The following is a 24673-nucleotide window of genomic DNA, read 5'->3' on the forward strand; positions in this document are numbered from 1 at the left end:
CCAATATTATCGCATGGATGTTGATCTTTATTGCGGCGAAATTGGAATAATCTTGGCATTTGACAATCATATCGCAACCGATTATCAAGAGATTCTGAGGAAGACCGAATATATTCTCAATCCAGTTGAAAACCGGAATTGGGGTATAGCGAAGTTGGATTTTTCTCACAATCCGTACATTAAACTTAACTTCGGAAGTGGTGCGCTGTTTTCATATCGCGAAGCGCTATTCAGCGCACCACTTCCGAAGTTGGGTTTAACGTACGGATTGTGAGAAAAATCCAACTTCGCTAGCACCCAATTTCGGGTTTCAACTGGATTGAGTATACATTGATTTTACTTTCATAAATTCATAAATAGCATTGGGGACGGATTTTATTTTATCGTTTATCGACATTATTTTTACGTATTTTTCCTAGTGTGCGATGGTTATGACTGGCTGAACAATGGTTGAAATAAAAATCTTGTACAGTTATTAACAAATTGTAGTTTGACAGATCGACTTATTGAATAAGAGTCCAATTATGATTCATATTCAGCAATAAGATTTGTTCACGATTGCAGTACGTGTAGTGATTCACTCGCGACGAATTCGATTTCACTGTCTGTGATATGATCACGGCGAAATTCTTCGAGGGGAAAAAGTCCAAAATCACTTGCGAACCAAACCACTTGAACTGCGACAACGACGACGGGATCTTCTTTCACCTTTGAACGGGCTTGTTCGGATTGACCGACCGATGGAATAAATAACAAAAGCGTGCGTTTGGTTCGAGTGCTGTATTCAACTAACTGCTGTGACGCAGGGTTGCCAAAAATACAGATTAATCTGTATTTATACAGATTTTTTACTAGTTTTTGAACACAGAATCTGTAATACAGATATACAGATTTTTTCAATCACGATCTGTATGTACAGATATTTTAAATTTGTATTTACCAGATCCGCATAATATCCAAAATATTTTTTAATTGTTTCATAAATGCGATTACAATTTTTTTTCTTGCGCAGTCTGACAGTTCCTTAATGTTAATGTGGTGAACTGAAAAGGGGAATGGCGGCCTCGTTTCGTACACATTATGACAGATAGCAATAGCACAGACAAATAGACAATGGGCTTCGCCATAGGCTTTCGCCATAAAAGTAAAGAGATGCATCATCTGCTAATGAGAAACAAAACGGTATGTCGGGTGACTGTATATTATGTTTTTGCGACTCGGGCCGGTAATGGTTTCGTAATTTACTAAACTTAAAAAAAAACTACACGCCTGTTGTTATTTTATTTTGCAAGCACGTCCATTTTTTAAGATTTGAAATGTTGGAAGTAAAAATCACTTTGCTATTAGAAATATTCTCAAAATACATAAAGCTAAAAAGGGAGGGAGGGGATCAGACGTCAATTTTACGTCATATAATTTGTTAATCTCTCCTAACGGTAATCTTAACATCTTTTTACGTGTCTTGTGACCTTCAGTAAAATTTGTGTGATGGTTATGATTTTCTTTCCGAAAGTTAGTAACACATAGTTACATTTTACAGGTGAACGTATGTTGATAAAAGCGCCATAGTACAACATTTTATCTAGTTTTTTCAATTGATTGATAGACGTAGAAAAATGGCGGTAATAACAATTCGACACAGATATCGAAACAGATTTTTGGAGTACGAAATACAGATGAAAAGATTTTTTTGTTAAAAAATACAGATTTTCATTTGGCAACCCTGCTGTGACGATCGTGTCCGTGTGAGAGGTTTACAATAAAGAGCGTATGGAGTCTGTATGACATGTGTGATTGCGATTATACAGGGTGTGTGCATATAATTATAAATATAATTTACGAATTCATAGTGTGTAGTTCAAACTAAGTAAAGAGTGTTCTAAACAAGATTATTTATGTTATGCATTGAGTGAGCCATATCTATAAATCAAGGATGGCGCGGATGACAACGTTACCGGTGGATGATCAAATGACAGCAGTTCGAGACCCGATTTAGGAAACTTTTAAAATGATTATATGAAAATAGCAATTGCTTCAAAATACGTTCATTGGAGATCTTACTGATGTTACCTTCTATGCGTTATTATTTTCGAAGAATTCACATGTAGCTGAATTGAGGCTTAGTAAAATGCTTATTAAAGGTTTAACGAATCAGTTAATAAAGTTGTTTTTCAAAATGAGATGTTGAAATTGTATAACTTCGCCAAAATTGTGTGAACAAAGCTTGAACAGAAGTTGTGATAAGAAATAGTACAGACATAATTCAACACAGCGCTGAATTAAATCATCACACTGATGTTAGTTGAACTAGTGAATGTTTGTTGGGTGAAAAATAGTACTAAATTTCGGGAAATAATGTGATTATTGAAATCAAACAATTTTGTTCACAGTTGATCTGATAGATCTTATGGCCATTTTTGCTGGCGACGATTTCGGCTACGATTTGCCTTGCGACGATTTCAAATCGTCGCGGCCGATAAGGTGGGAAATTGATAATATTTCATCTGCAACGAGCGGCAACAACCGCTTGACAGTTAAAATGGAAAACTCACGCAAATGCTGTTTCTTTTTTGTCGGATCTTTTTAACCCACGTTTGATTGATGATTTTTTTTAATTAGTATCCAAATATCTGAAATAAAGTGAAAATTAGACCAAAATAATAATCGAAAGTTTAAATTCCTGTAGGTATAAGTTTTCTTGTCGATGGCAAACGAATAAACACATTAGGATTTCTGCGAGCGTGTACGCACACGCACATTTCACTAACACTTTTACTCAGTTTGTTTGCAACCACGAGCAGCTGTCACGGCAAAATCAAATAGGATTGTTTGCAACCACGAACCGTGCGTTCGTGTTGGTGAGAAATGTCGGCGAGACCCTAATTGGCTGTTATTGGCTGTTATATAGAGAACATTTGGACGACAATTTCAGTTCAGTGTTAGGAAGCAGTAGGGGAGAACGGTCCAAAATGCACCACTTAAGCTTTTTCGATGTTTTCGCTCATATAAACAAAAATACCCAACCATTTCAACGTACAGGTGCAAAATTTACAAACCCAGCTACATTTCACAATGATCTCCTATTCAAAACAATAAGGTTTTCATGACTTTCTAACGCATTTAAAAAATGTTTCAAAAATATGCCTGGGGCAGAACGCCCGAATGGTGGTCTAAAATGACTCAATTGCATGTAAAATGATGGTGAACGCATGATTTTTTGTTTTTTCTTAATGGATTAAACTACAATCTTACGGATGTGGTGGAAGAATAGCAAATCGTTAAATTTGAGTGAATATGAAGGGATTTTGCTAAATTTTTCCAATGCAGCTCAACGATGGATAACTAATTATGAATTGTAAAGGTAATATTCGTTCATAAATGTACTACAACAGAATATATGAATGATTTTATGAGTGAGGCCATTTTGCGCCAGGGGTGCATTTTGGACCGTTCTCCCCTAAACGTCAAACTTTTTATGGCATCCACCACTATGGCGTGCGTGCGGAAGGCTGGATAGGATTCTAGTTTAGCCCATCGCCAGATCGTAGCTAGGATTTCAGGAGCACTATTTTTTCATATTGCTTTTCAATGATGACAGCGGGCTATGTCTATTGACGATAGTGACACCGCGCTTATCACAGGCTCGGTTTATTCGCATAAATTTATAAGACGAGCTGTGAACAACCGAACTGAACAGACCGAATAACAAATTTTTCCTCATCTTCAACACTTTACTTTAATCAATTCCATCCGACTTACGACAATGTGCATCCCAATGGATGATCCCATAATAGTAAGTAATGTCAGAAATTTCCATTCGGCGCAACTGCTAATGGACTGGGCGGTGAAGTGATCGACGACGACGACGGTGACTGTTTGTTTGCCATGTATAATAGTCAATACGACGCCATTTGTTTTCTTCACGCCCCGCCATCACCATGATGATCAAATGCTATATCACATCATCAACAACACTCATCGTCGACGACGATGTCATCGCGCGCGCAGCAGACAACGATTTCATTAGCAGCGCACTGTTATGAAATCATATTAACACCGCCGTAACTGCTTCACGTTTGTTGGCGCTCCTCTACCACATAGCATTCAAATCTCGAGGTATTTGTCTATTCTGCAAATAAATTTTATTATTTATTATCAAGGCCGAACCTGTACGATCAAACATGATTAGAATTGAATTGCGCCGTTGTCAGATTTCTAATCGATTTCTTTGATATTTTTCCTAGTTTAAAACTGGGAAAAAGAGTTGATATTTTATCGTCAACTAGTTCACTCTTTCAAGCTGGGTCATATTACTCATTTTTAACAATATTCCTGTATGGGAGTTTTTATAATCGATTCGAGTTCCCAGTTACCATTATGGTTGCCAGTGACAACTTGTCACCGTGATCCATTCAATGCTCTGGTTGAACCGTCGTACAATACCGTTGGTGACTTCGTGCGAAGTGCAAACCTGATTGGAGAATTTTCCCAGAAAATTAACAAAAAAAAAACCATTTGATCCATCCATCCATCCTGCAACGTTGGTCGTAACAAATCTTTGAATTGTGTTGTGGCGGAGTCTTTTGGTTCGGACCTTCTAATAGCTCGTGGGTTATAAGGCTAGATTTATTCAAAGTAATCTTTACTTTTACTTGAGTAGGGTAAAAGTTCCGATAGTCGTTGGTGTTCCTATAGTTGCGGCAATACGGTTTGCAGGGAAATAACAAATTAAACGCAGTAACCCACATCACCGGTCAATTAGTTGACCTGTCATAACAAGATAGAAACAAAAATAACAGTGGAATTTCATTTAAACTGGTAAAGTATCTTTGAAATGCCTTATTTTTTTCTTTCCCTCGCACCGATAGTTGCGGTAGTGTTCCAATAGTTGCGAATCCCGTATAAAACCTATGGGATTCGCAACCATAGGAACACGAATAACAGAATACCGCACCTATTGGAACACTGCACCAATTGGAGGAGGATTGATTTCAGGTTAAAATAAAGGATTTTGATGCAATTATGGCATGCTTTTAAGGAAATAGACGAAATGAGCTTTCGGATACACTCTCATGGTAAGGGAAATGATGGGGATTAAGTGTAATAGAGAAATTAGTGTTGGAACGTGCTTATTTCCTCCACTATTGGGTATTTTACGCTAGATAAATTAATTTAAACTTACTTTTGAAATTAATGGTAATGAAGTAGATATTTGAAATCTTGAGAGCCCGAAATTGAATTGAGAAAGCTAACTGAATAACGGACACCTTTTTGAAAAGAGTCTAAGGGGAGGGCATTTGCCTTTCAGATCAATTTTTCTACGTATTTTATAAGTTTTTTCTATTTTTAACAAGAGCTCAATGTGCTTAAAAGAAAAAATAGGGAATATCAAGCTATGCAATGCTCTGGTACTAGTAATAAAGGCTTAAAATCGCTTCTATAGATAAATGATCAGAACAAAATACATTAAAGTGTTACTATTATACTAAATCCTACTTTTCGTTTTCAAATATTTTTCGCACTTCCTCAAGCTGGATTCAGATTTTTACTCACAATTCTTTCTATTTAGCCAATCAAGAGGATGACTAATAAAATCGGGGTTCCTATTAGAACATCTACCACCTAATCTTAGCTCACACTTTGTGTCATCTGCCTTTCGCATGTTTCGTAATCCTGCTTGCTCCAAACGCCAACGTCTCGAATCTACCACTCGCTAAACGCACCTTTTAAATGTCACTCAAATATGCAAATCGCCCCCACAAAGCGTCCATAACATTTGCAAACATTCGACAAAGTCGGTATGAGGAGTTCTCATCCCGCCCCGCACTGAGAATCCAATCCAACCAAACTGGTTCCCTTTAAAAGCGATGAAATCTTTCTATAGAGGCAGATTCCTACCCATACCTAACCTACTGGTTTAAGAATTATAAATTCCAGTTTTTCGCCGGTGGTGGAACCATGCATGGCGCGAAGGCCACCTTCGCCATTCTATTATAGCCGAACGCACTTGGGTGGATTCAGCTGACAAAGATGCGACTATGAATTGCTAATTATGAAACACGAAAGCACCAGAAAGTAGACGAGGAATTTTGTTTCACATCTTATAGACAACCGTGGAAGCATTAAAGTGATAACAAGATGTTGACAGAATGGAATTAATACACCTAATGAGGCTAGTGGAATAGATAACAGAATTTAATCAACAGATTACAGTCTCTAAAAGAAAACATGTCTTTTAACCAAAGGTCAGTTCTTCGATCAGGTTCTCCTTACTATAATTAATCTGCTAAACATTGTAGTGAAGGGAATAGTCATATATCGGGTATTTACTAATTCTTCGGTATTTACTAAAAATCGCTTCTATAGTACTGTGGCTATACGAGAATAAATTTATCAAGCCTCAAGTTTGACGAGAATATTGAAAGATTGAAAGATTTAAAGAATGGCTTGGACCCGAAGGATTCGCCTAAACAGGCTGCTTGAATCTGGCTTTGTGGGGATGTTTTCTTTTAGTATAGTAAATAAACTAGAAAGACATGTTTTGAGTTGTATTTATTAGGGATGAAGACCACATTATAAATTAGTTTCTGATTAGTTTCTAATAAAATTCAACATTAGATTGATTCTGTCAGTGGTTTTGAGGCACTGTTGTATAAAACCCAACTTGAAGTGGGAGGAATCACCAACGAATGTAAGAGTACCACGTGGTGGATTCCGGCAGTGAGTGCTTTTATAGCGGATATTGGAGATAAGTTTTGCTAATCTACGAGAGCCTTGTTGATCACAGTAGTTATTTTATCATGCATTAGCATTAGCATTAGCATTATTACGGTGTAATTCGTAGATTGGACACTAGTGATACTCATGTTTTACTTTTGAGATCCTTATCTAGAATGCTATCAGAAATCAAGAAGGGGAGTGGTCCTTGATTCCAGTCTTAAACAAAAATAACAAAAGCATGAGGATTACTACTCCTGGCCACGCCCATCTTCACCGTAACTAGGAAGAGGAAGGAATTGTTGATGTGGTACTTACTTAACGAGAGGCCACCGACTTAGCGACACCCTCATAAATACCACGGAGTTGGATAACGAGGAAGGTATTCGTTGGGTCAGGATTTGCTTGTAGCTGGCAATGCAACCGTGGTAGATCTTAACCCGTAACACACTACGTAAAGGTGTCACCTAGCGTTACGGGTCGATTACAGTAGTTATTTTATCAGGTTACATTATCACTGCTCATCGTATTCAACGGTTTCGACGACCCTATTTAACTCGTACCTATATCTTTCTAGTTTGATGAAATCGGACATCCGCCGGGTCAAATGCGGCCATAATGATCATTTTTCGGACTGCATAGAGTTTTTCTGAATGAAACGAGCAAATTTGTCCTAAATCTACACCATCCTTACCATTTAACCATACTCCAGAATATGTCATTGAGAAAAAGGGCCCTTCGGAATGCGGTCAACTGAATGGTGACCGTGACAGTAAGTTTCCAAAAATGGAAATAATCCGATCCACAATTTTTGAATATGAGATTTTTTAACATTTTCGGGAAGAACTTGGTGGTCAAGTGGCTATCGCTTCTGGCTTATAAATTTTAATCCCAGACTAGTCCCTTTCCTATTTTGTATTTCTATCTTGGTTCTTTCTGTGTTTCACGTTCTACCGAACGATTCCTACTGTTATAACCTTCCACACAATCCCAAAACCTTCCGTGGCACCTTTGAGAGATTTTTTTGACATTTTCTAGAAGATGGGCTTCAAATGAAGTGAATGAAGATCTGATTGAAAATGGACGGCAAAAAGCTTTCTGTCAACAATTTTTACCTACCTCAAAAAATAAATAGAAATTTATTTTTATTTTAAATTTATCATGAAGTTGTAATTTTAGCAATTGGGTGTTGTAATGAAGATCTCAGGTTATAATATGACGAGAACACTATCCGTTCTGAACAAATTGGTGAAAAATGGAATGATCTTCACATAATGTTGCTCGAAATCAATGTTTCGAGGGCTGGAAACCAATATATGTTGAAATATTGTGAAGTTTAAAATTCATCCGTATAGAGTAGTGATAGTACATGTAAGACCACCAGTTTGATTATATAACCCCTGTGATATTAGAGAGTGGCCTTCTTCTTCACAGCTGTTCGAGGATGAAAACCATTATTCTGAAAAACTGTTTAGTTTGGATTAGACATCGCAGTATATGTGGGATTTAAAAGTGCCGTCATTTATAGTTATTTTGGGATTTGATAGTCATATAACTACCGTTTCTGCCTCATAAACAGGAGGCCTTGGATACGATCTTAGGCCCATTTCATTCGTCTACTTTACATCTTTTTGTATATTTCTCATGTAACAGCAATCGCTAGAACAGGAAATGGATTTCCGTAGCATTTTCTATTTCAATCCTGTACCTTCAACTTGACTAGTGTAACAGTCAGGCTTGTAAAATGTCATCTGCATGTCATTTGACTAATTTGTTCATAACTTTCTTTAGAAGCCAAATTTATTCCATAATTTTAGATGTACTCATAACGCTTGAGTAGGGCTATATTTTTGTCCAAGGGTGCATTGCTCTAAATATAACATCTGAGGCTGGAGAGTGAAAACTCTCCAAAATGTCACGTGTCATTTGACATAATGTCATTTGAATGACATTTTGCCTCCCACGCCCCAGATTACAAATTTACAGCAATGTCTTGTTAGACAAAGTTGTAGGCACATTTAAGCGCTATAAGTTCGTCATACATCATGATTTGATAGCTACCTTCGGGAAAACGTTCTGGGAAAATTATACAAACGAATGCAAATGACATTTTACAACACTGGTAACAGTAACTGTTAATATTGGAAATGCAAGAAAAACTTGTTTCTTACATCCAATTAGAATTCCGTATTTTGCGTTCCTATCACATCCCAACAAAGTTTTTTAGCTGAAATAGCTTCTTTTTGGCTAAATAAGACCTTTAACAGCATTCAATGTTTGTTGGGATTGGCCACTCGTTATTATTATCAAAATTATTATCAAAAAACTGATCATATTAGCCAGGATTCACATAGATTTACAGTACATCGAGTAAGGCAAAGTGCACTGTATGTACCTCAAGTAGGTATGGTAACTTATACAAAGTATTGATTTGATATTCAATATCTTTCGAATACCTGATGTGGTTATTATCATCAATGACTACTATTTAAGTATTATTATGATAGAATTCATTATTCATTTGTTTGCGTAGTACATATATTTTTGGGCCATTATTATACTAAGGGTATGCGATAACACATTTTTTCCTAACGAAACGAAACGAAACGAAATTTAAAATGTCTATGTTGATTCGGATCGAAACGAAACGAAATATAGATTTACTTTCGAGACTTCGAAACGATACGAAATCAAGGTTCAATAAATTCGAAATTTTTCGAAACGAAACGAAATTTTAATTTTTTCTGCGGAATTTATATTAAATTGGTTTTACATTATGTACGCAATTCTGATTACACTTTTTCGAAGTCAAATATCTGTTTTGCGACCAGTAGAGTTATAATTACAGAAGAGGCAGTCAGGCAGTCACCGCATTCTTGCCGCATATACCATTGGCGGTAAGGCAATTCAAATTTCGTTTAAAACCTTAGTTCACTTAAGAAATATGTACTTATGCTGAAGCATACTTCATATTGCCTTGTCAGCGTAGTTTTAGTCTACCTATATATATATATATATATATATATATATATATATATATATATATATATATATATATATATATATATATATATATATATATATATATATATATATATATATATATATATATAGCCTACATTTGCTCACTAGAAGAATCCTGTGCACCTTTCTAAAATGCACAAAGATATGTATTTCAATTTGAATTTCACAGATCCATAGTTTTATATATATGTGTGTCTTTGGCATATGAGAACAGAAAAGAACTTTCCGCAATTTTGAATGATGTTTCAACCCGTTCTGGATTTTTTTTTTTGCAAATTCCTTGCGAAGATCTAGAAATGTCCACAAATCTTCAATGTTCCGTACATATTGTGCAAAAAGTCAAAGAAGAGCTTAGCCTGATTAACTGTACACACCGTAGTTGCTAATCATGATTGGCTGAGAAACAGCAACTATGCACACCTCACCAATTAAATAATATTCTTGGGATACAAAAAGGTTATTCTTATTGTATCCTTGCTTCGGAGTTTCCCATTCATGACCAATAACGATGTTGGTCCCGTCCTTACAGTCAATTTAGGATTAGGAGAGGAAAATTAGTTTAACACTCATTGTTATAAGAGACCGTGGAATGCTCTGCATCTCCGTGAGCGCTACGGGAAAGGAATCGTTTGTTAGTAGATAAGGTAATTCATGAGAAGCCCAATGGTAAGCGACTATATATTTATTGTAAACGAAGTTTTTTTTTAAACAAGAAGACGAAACTGTGTTTCAAATCAATCCAACGCAAGATCAATCCCAACTCCCAACAAATATTGGAAGGTGAGAAAAAGCTTATTCCATTCAAAATAAGCTTCTTCAACTAAAATACTAGCTCATTCAACTAGAATTGTTTGTTGGGAGCTGCTTCGTTTAATAAGCTTCTACAATACGATCGATTCCGCACTAAATAATTTTGTGCTGTTCGATGCAGAGATTAGTTTTATCACTTTGCGTTCTCACACACTAGTTGGCGTGATCAGCCATCAACAAGATCTATTGTATACTGGTTAAACAAATTTCTGCTACGCGAGGTAGATTTTTTTTCGCTTCACGTTGGACTAGCTGCCGTCCCATGACCACCAGCAACACGATCGATTCCGTATTCATATTGTACAAATAGTAAAAAATTTAACAAAAAAAAATAAATTCTTGGAAACACTGAAGACGTTTAATGGAAGAAAACTAAATACGTATTTGTCGACTAAGAATGGGGTTCCCAAGTAACCAAAAGTTCCTTTAAAAGTACGTTTTTCGCTTAATAAGCTTGACTGAAGTGGCTATATAGCATTCTAAGCAGCCTGAAAGTCGTTAAACGAACCTGAAAGTTCCTTCACGAAGTTAGAGAGCCTTCTAAGGGTCTGTCTCATTTGGAGAATTAAACTTAAAAGTGACAGTTCAAAAATTAGCAAATAACCCGGTCATAAGAATGGCTGGTGCAACCCAGCAATTCCAATAAGACATCGATGCAAAATGATTCTATATCTGTCAAAAGTAATCTTGCTCTGCCAGCAGGGTTATTCGATAATTATTGAAGTGTCACTTTTAAGTTTAATTTCAGTTTAATTCTCCAAATGAGACAGACCTTAAGCAGCTTCCAAAAGAACTTGTGGAAAATTATTTTCCGGGTGATTAAATTTTTCTTCTGTGTGTGCGAAGGGGAAATTGTCAAAGTCAATTTTTATTTATTTGTTGTTAACAGATGTTCGTCTCTTTCTTGCTCCTCCTCCTCCTCCTGATGGTGAGATTAAACTCGACTGTCTCTGCGTTCAAGTCCTTGCATGATCCGATGCGCCAGCGAACATAATTGAACCAAGTGAGTAATGTCACTTACTGATGAAGTGCACATAATCTCCTATGCCAACATGGTGAAATTTAAATTGTAGTCATTTCATCTACAGATCACAACACCTCGACAGTGTAGTAGTTAGCAATTGCGGCTCTAATGCAAAGTATGCGGGTTATAATATAAAAAATCAATTTTAGCCTAAACTTTTGAATAAACTTTGATGAAATGACTATGTATGAACAATTTTAGTTAAACTTTTGGAAACATAGAAGTCGCTTAAATGGTTCGCAGTGAAAATGTTTGGAACTTTTATGTTCGAAGTTTTTAAGGCGCTATTAAGAAGCCTTTATTCTAGTTTATAGTTCCTAGAGAGTACCTTTAGAACTTCTTTGGAACTTGAAGTTGCTTAAAGTTCACATTGGAACTGTTGGGAACCAGAAGAAGCTTCAAGACTTTTTCTCATCTAGAAGGTGCTGTCGGAACTTTATATGAACTCTTAGAAACTTCAAAGGGGATTTTGTTATGCAATGACGAAGTTTTGGTTGCTTGGGTTATGTAAAGCTCGATCCACTTAGTATTTGGCCGTTTCTTTCCAATTACTGCGGCGCCTCTGGTGGCCGTACCGAGAAGTAAAATACATCACATCGTTGCGGAAGGTTTGTTTAATTTTTGTGAAAGTTTCATCAGTATTGATGCTCACGTTCAAAAGTTATCGAAAATGGAACGCGAGAGATGGGAACAAATTTTGCACACTCACGTTGGAAATCCAACATGGTCAGGAGGAATGATTTCAAAGTATCTAAAATTAGCGAAATTAACTGTAAAAACTGTCAAACGTTATCGGGAAACACTATTGCTGGATCGCTTAGCACACAACGATCGTAGAAGTGGAACATACGACCAGAAAAAACAAGTGAAAGTCTACAGAGCAGTTTGGAACCATTTTGGGATTTCCTTGCATGATTTAGGGAAAAAGTTCACTGCGCCGTACAGCACAGCTCAAATAATCTGTCGGCGTGAAGGTTTCAAGTCGTATGATGTCATTAAGCGTCCCAACAGGACCCTGAAACAGAACCTGGTTGCCAAACATCGCGCAAGAATGCTGGTAGGGCAAGTTCTGATGAAATACAATTGATGTATTTTGATGAGCAATGAAATTAATATTAAAATTGACTTTCAATTCTCGGGATACAAGTTTTACCTTGCCAAACGGAAGGGTAATGCCCCAGGAAAATTCAAATATGTATATGCAGGCAAGATTGCCCACAAATTGATGGTATGTTAAAACATCTGCAGTTGTGGAAAAAAACTAAAGTTTTCATCACTGGAGCGACCATTAATGGGCAAATATACAAGGAGGAGTGTCTTCAGCAGTGCCATCAATTCAATCACACGACTGTCCGGTGTTGCTTTGGCCTAACTTAACAAGCTGCCATTACAGACGGGATGTGATGGAATGGTATGAACCGAATGATAATGATGTTATTGAAAAAACTATCAACCCACTAAACTGCCCAAATTTTCGTCCCAACGAAAAATGTTAGGCAATTATCATAGGGAAACTTGAGAAATGGTACAAAACAATCAGAAAACCATCTTATATGGAGAAGTGGTGTGAAAAAATGACAGATTAAGTTGACCGTTCTACTGTGCAAAAAATAACGAGTGGTATTGACAGAAAAGGCCGAGAATTCATCCGAAATGCCAATGAATCATTTTTTGATATTTTTTCCTTCAAAGTTTATTAAATTCCCTGTATAATAAAACTTGACCCACCTTTTTATGAACTTTTTCGGCAAAGAAATGTCTAATTTCGTGCGGCCAAATTCTAAGTGGATTAACCTTTAGTAAGCGTAAATAGAAAAAAAAATGTATAACCTGAAGTTTTGAAAACAACTCAACGATTTTGTTCAGCGGCGCAGCCAAAATTTTTGATAATATGAAGTATGGTTTCAGTTTAAATTAGTTTCGAAATTCCGCGGAATTCCGTTAAATTTCGTTAGAAGCTAGTTTTTTCTGGCGAAATTTTTGTAATTTTACGAAACGAAACGAAATCAAGAAATCAGATTTCGCCATGCTCAAATTCCGCGGAATTCCGCGGAATTTCGTTTCGAATCACCTGAAACGAAATTTTTCGAAATACCGCATATGCTTATATTATATTGTAGATCCAGTTGAAAACCGAACTGAGCTCTCGCGACGATCGCATTTTCTCCCATTTCCGGATGTCGCAACTGCATCGCAAGTAGTGCGCATCTATGCAATATCCGTGCACCATCATGTGCACCACTCGCGATGCAGTTGCGACATTCGGAAATAGGAGAAAATGCGATTGTCGTGAGAGCTCAGTTCTGTTTTCAACTGGATCTACAATACCATTGGCGAAGGTGGAAAAATCTATACAATATTTTATAATAAAGAGCGTTGACTAACTTCCTGGTCATTATCAGAAATGGTTTAGAAGAAAATACCACTCCAATATCACCGTCAGAAATGGTTTACAAAAAATTGCGCTGCTCTTGGATAAACTTTTTAATACAGGCATACCTCGATAGTACGTACACCTGCGTAATTTTAGTGTACGTACTATCGAAGCGTACGTACTATCGAAACAAAAAAAACGAATAAAAATTTTGTTTTGTCTTTTTGTTTATTTAGGAGTGGTGGAATGTTTATAAAACCCCTCGGAAGCCAAAATTTCGATATATTCATATTTATATTTGATATAGTACACGACGGACCAGCATGACTCAGATTTTTCTTGAGCCTTAAGCCTTGTAGCCTTGAGCAAAACCATCGTTTTTGTGAATGTGAGGCTATTGTTTTAAAGAAATATTGTATGTGATGCTTCGGAGCATCCATAAGTTACGTGACGTTTGTAAGAGTAATGTTTTAAAGATATGCATACATAATCATTATAATTATGCATGTTACTACAAAAAGTGACGATTGGGAGTGGATCACTACATTTTTTACGTGACGTATTTTATGGATGCCACCTATAGATTTTTTGGGAATAAAAAGTTTTAAGGTTGGTTTTAAGTTTTAACGGTCACTGTCGTTGCGAGTGTTGCGACTCTATTGGCTCCAATGACGCTAACAAAGCGACAAACTGTCAGCTATAGCATCAGTCGCATCGCGTTGATTTGAAGGAACCTTTATTATGATTCATAATTATATGAGTACATAACACTAATATTGTGGGCAGCAGGGACTATGTCCAAGGGCTTGACGATCCCTCCCCAGGCCATCTGCGAGTTGTGGGGCTTGCCTAGGATGTGGTGGGGTTTGACAGTGGGCCCTGTTAAACCTCTATAAAAAGCTGCATGTATCCGCAAGTAGGCTCCACCAAAGCGACCGTGTGCCGCTCAAAGCGCACAAGCCCAAGTCCTGGTGTTAGGTGGGACGCTAAACAGCCCTGACACGACGGCCCTCCGACGAGACAGGAGGTTTGCGCAGGCCCAATAAGCCGCCTAGAAAACCAATCATTACGAACAATATAAGGGATAATGCGACTCGATATAATCGGCAAAGACCTAGGCGACGAATACAGGATCACGATTGGAAGCTTGGAACATGGAATTGCAAGTCGCTAGGTTTCGCAGGTTGCGACAGGATGATCTACGATGAATTACATCCCCGCAACTTCGACGTCGTGGCGCTGCAGGAGATTTGCTGGACAGGACAGAAAGTGTGGAAAAGCGGGCATCGAGCGGCTACCTTCTACCAAAGCTGTGGCACCACCAACGAGCTGGGAACCGGCTTCATAGTGCTGGGTAAGATCCGCCAACGCGTGATTGGGTGGCAGCCAATCAACGCAAGGATGTGCAAGCTGAGGATTAAAGGCCGTTTCTTCAACTATAGCATCATCAACGTGCATTGCCCACACGAAGGGAGACCCGACGACGAGAAAGAAGCGTTCTACGCACAGCTGGAGCAGACATACGATGGATGCCCACTGCGGGACGTTAAAATCGTCATCGGTGACATGAACGCACAGGTAGGAAGGGAGGAAATGTATAGACCGGTCATCGGGCCGGATAGTCTGCACACCGTATCGAATGACAACGGCCAACGATGCATAAACTTCGCAGCCTCCCGCGGAATGGTAGTCCGAAGCACCTTCTTTCCCCGCAAAAATATCCACAAGGCCACATGGAGATCACCCAACCAAGAAACGGAAAACCAAATCGACCACGTTCTAATCGACGGTAAATTCTTCTCCGACATCACGAACGTCCGTACTTACCGCAGTGCGAATATTGAATCCGACCACTACCTCGTTGCAGTATGCCTGCGCTCAAAACTCTCGACGGTGTACAACACGCGTCGAAGTCGGACGCCGCGGCTTAACATTGGGCGGCTACAAGACGGTAGACTAGCCCAAGAATACGCGCAGCAGCTGGAAGTGGCACTTCCAACGGAAGAGCAGCTAGGCGCAGCATCTCTTGAAGATGGCTGGAGAGATATTCGATCCGCCATTGGTAGCACCGCAACCGCTGCACTTGGCACGGTGCGGATCAGAGAAACGACTGGTATGACGGCGAATGTGAGCAGTTAGTGGAGGAGAAGAATGCAGCATGGGCGAGATTGCTGCAACACCGCACGAGGGCGAACGAGGCACGATATAAACAGGCGCGGAACAGACAAAACTCGATTTTCCGGAGGAAAAGCGCCAGCAGGAAGATCGAGACCGTGAAGAAACGGAGCAACTGTACCGCGCTAATAACACACGAAAGTTCTATGAGAAGTTGAACCGGGCCACAGCCCGATATGTGTAAGGACATAAACAGGAACCTTCTTACGAACGAGCGTGAGGTGATCTAAAGGTGGCGGCAGCACTACGAAGAACACCTGAATGGCGATGTGGCAGACGAAGATGGCGGTATGGTGATGGACCTGGGAGAACGCGCGCAGGACATAAGTCTACCGGCTCCGGATCTCAGGAAATCCAGGAGGAGATTGGCCGGCTCAAGAACAACAAAGCCCCTGGGGTTGACCAACTACCAGGAGAGCTATTTAAACACGGTGGTGAGGCACTGGCTAGAGCGCTGCACTGGGTCATTACCAAGATTTGGGAGGAGGAAGTTTTGCCGCAGGAGTGGATGGAAGGTGTCGTGTCCCATCTACAAAAGGGCGATAAGCTGGATTGTAGCAACTACCGCGCAATCACATTGCTGAACGCCGCCTACAAGGTACTCTCCCAAATTTTATGCCGTCGACTAGCACCAACTGCAAGGGAGTTCGTGGGGCAGTACCAGGCGGGTTTTATGGGCGAACGCTCCACCACGGACCAGGTGTTTGCCATTCGCCAAGTACTGCAGAAATGCCGCGAATACAACGTGCCCACACATCATCTATTCATCGACTTCAAAGCCGCATATGATACAATCGATCGGGACCAGCTATGGCAGCTAATGCACGAACACGGTTTTCCGGATAAACTGATACGGTTGATCAAAGTGACGATGGATCGGGTGATGTGCGTAGTTCGAGTTTCAGGGGCATTCTCGAGTCCCTTCGAAACCCGCAGAGGGTTACGGCAAGGTGATGGTCTTTCGTGTTTGCTATTCAACATCGCTTTGGAAGGTGTAATACGAAGAGCAGGGATTAACACGAGTGGTACAATTTTCAATAAGTCCGTCCAGCTATTTGGTTTCGCCGACGACATAGATATTATGGCACGTAACTTTGAGAAGATGGAGGAAGCCTACATCAGACTGAAGAGGGAAGCTAAGCGGATCGGACTAGTCATCAACACGTCGAAGACGAAGTACATGATAGGAAGAGGTTCAAGAGAAGACAATGTGAGCCACCCACCGCGAGTTTGCATCGGTGGTGACGAAATCGAGGTGGTAGAAGAATTTGTGTACTTGGGCTCACTGGTGACTGCCGAAAATGACACCAGCAGAGAAATTCGGAGACGCATAGTGGCTGGAAATCGTACGTACTTTGGACTCCGCAAGACGCTCCGATCGAATAGAGTTCGCCGCCGTACCAAACTGACAATCTACAAAACGCTAATTAGACCGGTAGTCCTCTACGGACACGAGACCTGGACGATGCTCGTGGAGGACCAACGCGCACTGGAGTTTTCGAAAGGAAAGTGCTGCGTACCATCTATGGTGGGGTGCAGATGGCGGACGGTACGTGGAGGAGGCGAATGAACCACGAATTGCATCAGCTGTTGGGAGAACCATCCATCGTTCACACCGCGAAAATCGGACGACTGCGATGGGCCGGGCACGTAGCCAGAATGTCGGACAGTAACCCGGTGAAAATGGTTCTCGACAACGATCCGACGGGCACAAGAAGGCGAGGTGCGCAGCGGGCAAGGTGGATCGATCAGGTGGAAGATGACTTGCGGACCCTCCGTAGACTGCGTGGTTGGCGACGTGTAGCCATGGACCGAGCCGAATGGAGAAGACTCTTATATACCGCACAGGCCACTTCGGCCTTAGTCTGAATAAATAATAAATAATAACACTAATATGAGCATGAAGATAACAATAAAACTGATTTCAAAGATGTTAAAATAGGATAACTTTCTAAGTTGTTTTAATTTGCTCGTCTGTAGAATCGTTTATGCCTTTATTGTACACCAACGTATAACGAAAGAGTTATAAACTCCAAAAACGATATTTTGATCGAAGGCCTAGAGGGCCGACTTTCGTATACCGATCAACTCAGCTTGACGAATTGAGGTGGTGTCTGTCGATAAAGTCTTTAAATCTAAATCATTGGATGGTGATCTACTCACAAACTGCAACTAGCTTGAAGCTGGTATCTGGCCAAAAAGTGCGACGTGGAAAAATATTTTTAGCAGTTTTCGTGGAATTTTCTGCAGAATAGCTTGAGAAATTTCGGTGGGAATTCCGAATCGAATTCCCGGATAATTCTTGCAGTAATTTCCGGGGAAATTCTTGGCAGAATTTTTGGGAGAATACATGGAGGAAAAAAAGTTTCAAGAAGAAGTTCCGGGGCTATTGTTTTAAGATATTGCTGGGAGTTCCTGAAAAAAAAATCCTGAGAATCCTGAAGGGCATTTTGGATGATTTTTTGAAGAAACTTTAAGGGAAGGCCCCGTAGAAATTTTAATAATTGCTGCAGGATCTTCCGGGAGAATTCCTTAAATAATTTCCAGAGTAATTTCAAGAGGAATTTTTGTAGGTAATTCCGAAACAGTTTTGATGAAATTTTTGTAAGAATATCTGGAGAAATAGCCAGATGAATTTGCAGACGAATTTTGCAAGGAATTTCCAGTAGAATTCCTGGAATTTCTGGTGGAAGTCTGGGAAAGAAGAAGTGGAAATTTCTTAGAGAATTCCTAAGTGAATCGCTGAAGAAATCACCGAGAAAATTATGGAGCCTCTAGGAGTTTCTAGCTAACGGAGAAATACTTGGCAATAATTTAAGATGGATGTTCGGAGGATTTTAGAAAAAAATCGCGGAGGAATTTCTGGAGGAGCTTCCGGAGGAACTTCCTGGGGAATTTCAGGAGGAACATTCGGAAGAATTCCTGGAGAAACTTTCGGAGAATTTCTGGAGGAACATCCGAAAAATTTGTAATAATTGATTCACGGTGACTCATGCCAGCGGCGTGACACCGTAACGCCATCGCAATTGGATGAAAATGATCTATCATGCCTCACCGTCAATAAAATTTCAATAGGCGCACAAGTCTAGATAGAATTTAAAGTGAAATCCTGTATGAAATTTTCGACCAAACTTCCAAGCTATCCCAGGAAGAACCTCTGTGCGAAACTACTGTTCTAGGATAAACTTCTTCGAAAGTCCCAGTAAGACGTCTCAGAGGAAATTTCAACCAAATAAATTTATCCTCATTTTAGTAACGCTACTAATTTGTTTCTCAAGAAAAAAAATGTCACCGACAAGTGGATAGAATGGAACTAAACTTACTGTAAACTGATTTAAACAGTAAAACATCTTGCTACAAATTCAATTTTATAAATCACCATTCCCATGATGGAAATAATTTATCCCTCGGGGAAAAGCTCTCTGGTCTATCAGGTGAATTAACGCATAGATATTATAATACAAAAACATAATAATTCAGTACATTCAAAGTTAATTGCCTATATGCCGGGTATTAAACAACCCGAAGTGGAAATTAATTACTATATCTGAAACTTGATAATGTAAATGTACAACATGTGTACGTACTATCGAGGTAAAATGTACGTACTACTGAGGGTACGTTCTATCGAGATATGCCTGTATTACCATTTTACGGACGTTCTGGATTATCTGTAAGGCCGTCTGGTGACCACCTACGGCCATAGGTGAGTGAGAACAGCGAATTAACTCCAAGGTTATTGTCAGAAATGGTTTAGAAAAAAATGCGCTACTCTAGGACAAAGCACAGACAAACAGACGTAACAGCTTGAACATTTTTTCTGAAAAATCCATCGCTCAACTCCTCTACCACCATCTTGCGAGCAAGTTACACGAAAGTATGTTTCGTATGACATCGTCACCAGAAGTCGCTGGAGTGAAATGTCAAACCCGAAGGATTGCAACACTAGCGCCTCTTCTTGTGAATTCATGTAATGTTCGATGGTAATTTATCTAGTGTTACGTCTGTTTGTCTGTGGACAAACTTTCCAAAATGACAATTTTTAAGGACATTCCGGATTATAAGGAAGGCCGTCTTGTGGCCACCTACGGTTATAGCAGAATAAGAACTGTGGAAAATCTCCAAAATCAACATCAGAAATGGTTTAGAAAAAATGCGGTGCTCCCGGACTTTCCCTGAACTTTCCAGAATAACCATTTTATGGACATTCCGGATTATAAGAAATTGCGCTGCTGTAGGACGAACTTTCCAAAATGACCATTTTTACGAACGTTCCGGGTTTTTCGGAAAACCACTTGGTGGCCACCTACGGTCATAGGTGAGTGATAACTGCGAATTAAGTCCATGGTTATTATCAGAAATGATATAGAAAAAATCGTGTTACTTTAGGATAAATTGTTAATGAAATAAATAAATAATTCATTAATGGTCACTGGTTACAGTAACAAAACAGACAACAAATTTAGTAACTAACTAAAGTTGTTCTATTTTTCATACCGTAATTCTTGATTTTGGCACACTTTCTTCCCCCACAAGAGTATCCACAAGGCCACACGGAAATCACCTAATCAAGAAACAGAAAATCAAATCGACCACGTTCTAATCGACGCTATATTCTTCTCCGACATCACGAACGTCCGCACATATCGCAATGCGAATACTGAATCAAACCACTACCTCGTTGCAGCATGCCTGCGCTCAAAACTCTCGACGATGTACAACACGAGTCGAGTCGTCCGCCGCGGCTAAACATTGGGCGGCTACAAGACGGTAGACTAGCCCAAGACTACGCGCAGCAGCTGGAAGTGGCACTCTCAACGAAAGAGCAGCTAGGCGGAGCATCTCTTGAATATGGCTGGAGAGATATTCGATCATCGATCAGCCATTTGAAGCACCGCAACCGCTGCACTAGGCATGGTGGCCTCGGATCAGAGAAACGACTGGTATGACGGGGAATATTAGCAGTTAGTCGAGGAGAAGAATGCAGCATGGGCGAGATTGCTGCAACACCGCACGAGGGCGAACGAGGTACGATACAAACGGGCGCGGAACAGACATAACTCGATTTTTCGGAGAAATAGTACCAGTAGGAAGATCGAGATCGTGAAGAGACGGAGCAATTGTACCGCGCTAATAACGCACGAGAGTTCTATGAGCTTTTTAAAAACGGTGGTGAGGCACTGGCTAGAGCATTGCACTGGGTAATTACGAAGGTTCTGCCGCAGGATGACGACAGGTGTCATGAGCCCCATCTACAAAAAGGGCGATAAGCTGGATTGTAACAACTTCCATGCAATCACATTCCTGAACGCCGCCTATAAGATACTCTCCCAAATTTTATGCCGCCGACTAACACCAATTGCAAGAGAGTTCGTGGGACAGTACCAGGCGGAGTTTATGGGTGAAGAACGCTCTACCAAAGACCAGATGTTCACCTTATGTCAGGTATTGCAGAAATGCCGCAAACACAACGTGCCCACACATTATCTATTCATCGACTTCGAAGCCGCAATCGATCGGGACCAGCTATGGCAGCTAATGCACGAAAACGTATTTCCGGATAAACTGATACGGTTGATCAAGGCGTCATGTATTTTATGGCATCATGATCATGCATTTTATGGCATGTAACTTTGAGAAGATGGAGGAAGCCTACATCAGACTGAAGAAGTTAACTGGTTTGGTTTGGACTAGTCAAGTACGTGATAGGAAGAGGTTCAAAAGAAGACAATGTGAGCCACCCACCGCGAGTTTGCATCGGTGGTGCCCAAAACTCATGTACTTGGGATCACTGGTGACTGCCGAAAATTAAAACAACAGAGAAATTCTGAGACGCATCATGCTTGGAAACCGTACATACTTTGGACTCCGCAAAACGCTCCGAACGAATGGAGTTTGCCGCCGGACCAAACTGACTTTCTACAACACGCTCTTTCGACCGGTAGTCCTCTACGGACACGAGACCTGGACGATGCCGGTGGAGGACCAACGCGCACTGGGAGTTTTTGAAAGGAAAGTGCTGCGTATCATCTATGGTTGGGTGCAGATGGCGAACGACACGTGGAGGAGGCAAATGTACCACGAGTTGCATCAGCTGTTGGGAGATCCATCCATCGTTCACATAGCGAAAATCGGAAGACTGCAGTAGGTCGGGCACGTAGCCAGAATGTCGGACAGTAATTCGGTGAAAATTGAGAAGACTTCTATGCACTGCACAGGCCCCTCCGGCCTTAGTCTGGCAATAAATAAAACAAACTTCAACAGAAGGTTTACCTCCCAGATGAATTAGCTCTCGGATTTTAACAAACTTCGTTACGTCGTCCACCTTATGCACAAATTTCTCTTTTCGCAAGTGACGGTTGTTTTTTGTGTTCAAAGTTGGCTAATGTGTTGATCGAGTATAACCTTTTAAATGCGACGTTTTGCAACATCGAGCAAACGTCCAAGCTTACCGCATTTTCCGCATTGGGCAGCTCTCGCTGGGAAAAATGGTTTCCTTTGAAGCGAGTCATCCTACTATGTTTGGGGTCCTTGTCACCTCCACTCACCGCATTCCAATCGATAATGGGAATGGATTTCCCGCGATGTTCCTGAAGTTGTGATCTAACTGATTCGTGAGTACGTGCAATATCTAGCATCTTGATCAGACTGGTATCAGCCTCCAGGTATTTGCCGCGAAGCTTATCATCGTATTGTTTGGCATACACGACTTGATCCATGATCAGTTCTTCAACCTGGTCACCAAAACTGCATTGAGCGGCCTGCTCCTTAACACGAATCATGAATTGATCAATTTTCTCGTTTGGGTTGAAAACTAGCTGACGAAACCGCTCATACCTTTGCGTCCCCGGGGAGAATAATAATTGTTAAATATTTACATTGCTTTCCTGTAAAGGATTACAAGATGGCCGATTCGTTGACACTGACATCACGTAATATCTTTCGCACATTCGATCCGTTGAAACACATAAGCGCGTTAAACATGTCCTCGTGATCATTGATTCCTTTCAGAGTAAGGTAAGAAACGAATTGATCCTTCCATAACACCCAGCGTGTACTCGTTGAGCCATCCCCAATCTCGGAAAATGGTTGGATGTTGAGATTCAGCATAGCCGTTGCTTGACAAGTATGTAATATCTTGGAATTAAATATTCTTTATTTCATTCGATATCATATGAAGGCCTACGCCTACTACAGCTGTAATGGAAGTAGCTAAAACGGAGACACCGATTGAATATCAGCGAAAGGTGCTCGAAGAACAGAGCACTTATGTGTTTGAGTTCGAGACACATGATGTTGTCGAAGCCTGCGGCTTTATATTTTTCGATTATTTGATATAGGCCATTCACCAGCTAAGATATCCAACTCCACCAAAAAATTGTTGAGAGTCAAATGGATGTATTGATGGTTTTGCTTTTGAGCGAGCCCACTTTTGCAGCCATTTGCCACCTAGAATGAAGACCTGTTCGCATCGGGTTTTGCAACCGCGCAGCCGAGTGGCGAGCTGCGAGAAGATTGGCATCGGTTGCTCCGGAGTGTAGAGCGGAACAGATTTATCCGGTGGGACAGATTCATTTTCCGGCTATCGACGGAATGCAGGAGGAGGGACAGGGGTCATTCGCTGTTGGAAGGTGCCGGTGCTACTGGAGTTTGAATCGACGCAGCTGCTGCTGACAGTCGCTTGTGTGGTTGTAACTTGCTGGAATGGTTGCTGGAATGGCCGGATAGGTCACTTAGTTGAATGCAGGAACACGGTTCTTCCTTGGCAAAGTCTTGGTGGAAGCCTTCGTCTGAATTACCAAAAACTTTGCCCGCTTTGGACAGTCCTTGATGTTTCTCGCCCGATGTTTCTCGCCACATTTGGGGCGCTTGGGATCGGCAACCTCCATCTTGTCGCTCTGATCCGTTTGGTACGGGTTGCTGCACTTGTTGTCACGCGGCTTCATGCGACAGTTCCGGATGCCGTATCCATAGTTGAAGAAGATTGTGCACTGCTTGACGTCGCGGTGCACTGGCCTATATCGCTCCTAGTCAACGACGAAATCCAGTACCAGCTTCAGGTCCTCGAAGATGGTAAAGCCATGTTCCAAGAGGAACCAGATAAAGCTGGTCGCGATACTTTCTCGTCTTTCTCTTTTTGTGCAACGCGACTGACTTGAGTCCGCTGCTTTCCAATAGCTGCAGATGATCTTTTTTTCTTCCATGGCATGGATCCCTCGCAGCAAAGCCTTATAAGCGGTTTCGTGCCGGAAAGGCCATGAGTGTAAAACTCATATTTGTAGACCTCGAGGAACTCAACGACCGACTTGTGATGGACCGTGTTGGTGGGCACCTACTTAACGCCTTCACTGCAGAGCAGGAATGTGCAGTTTAGGCCTTTCGCGATCAATTTCCGGAGCTCTGTTCGCTATTCTGGCGAGTCGCTTCTGTCGAAAACCTGCGGGCACTGCTCCTTCTGCACTGATTGAGTTTGTGGCAGCTTTTTGTTTTTACGCCAGCGGATTGCCGGCATCATCTTCACGCAGCATCCAAATACGTTGTTATTTAGC

General features: G+C 40.6%; 2 protein-coding genes across 2 annotated transcripts in view; one reads left to right on the forward strand and one right to left on the reverse strand.

Moving 5' to 3' along the window:
• LOC134203956 (uncharacterized) overlaps positions 1-21067 on the reverse strand; it is a 190957-nt gene extending 169890 nt beyond the window's left edge. Inside the window, exon 1 of the mRNA XM_062678797.1 lies at positions 21020-21067. Coding sequence (XP_062534781.1) covers positions 21020-21040 — 21 coding nt within the window. The 5' untranslated portion in view covers positions 21041-21067. The remainder of the gene's footprint in view (positions 1-21019) is intronic.
• LOC134203947 (uncharacterized) overlaps positions 1-24673 on the forward strand; it is a 356366-nt gene that overhangs the window by 323288 nt on the left and 8405 nt on the right. The gene's annotated exons all lie outside the window — the stretch shown is intronic.

The sequence above is a fragment of the Armigeres subalbatus genome, chromosome 1 (genome assembly GCF_024139115.2).
Source record: "Armigeres subalbatus isolate Guangzhou_Male chromosome 1, GZ_Asu_2, whole genome shotgun sequence".
In the NCBI taxonomy this organism is placed as follows: Eukaryota; Metazoa; Arthropoda; class Insecta; order Diptera; family Culicidae; genus Armigeres; species Armigeres subalbatus.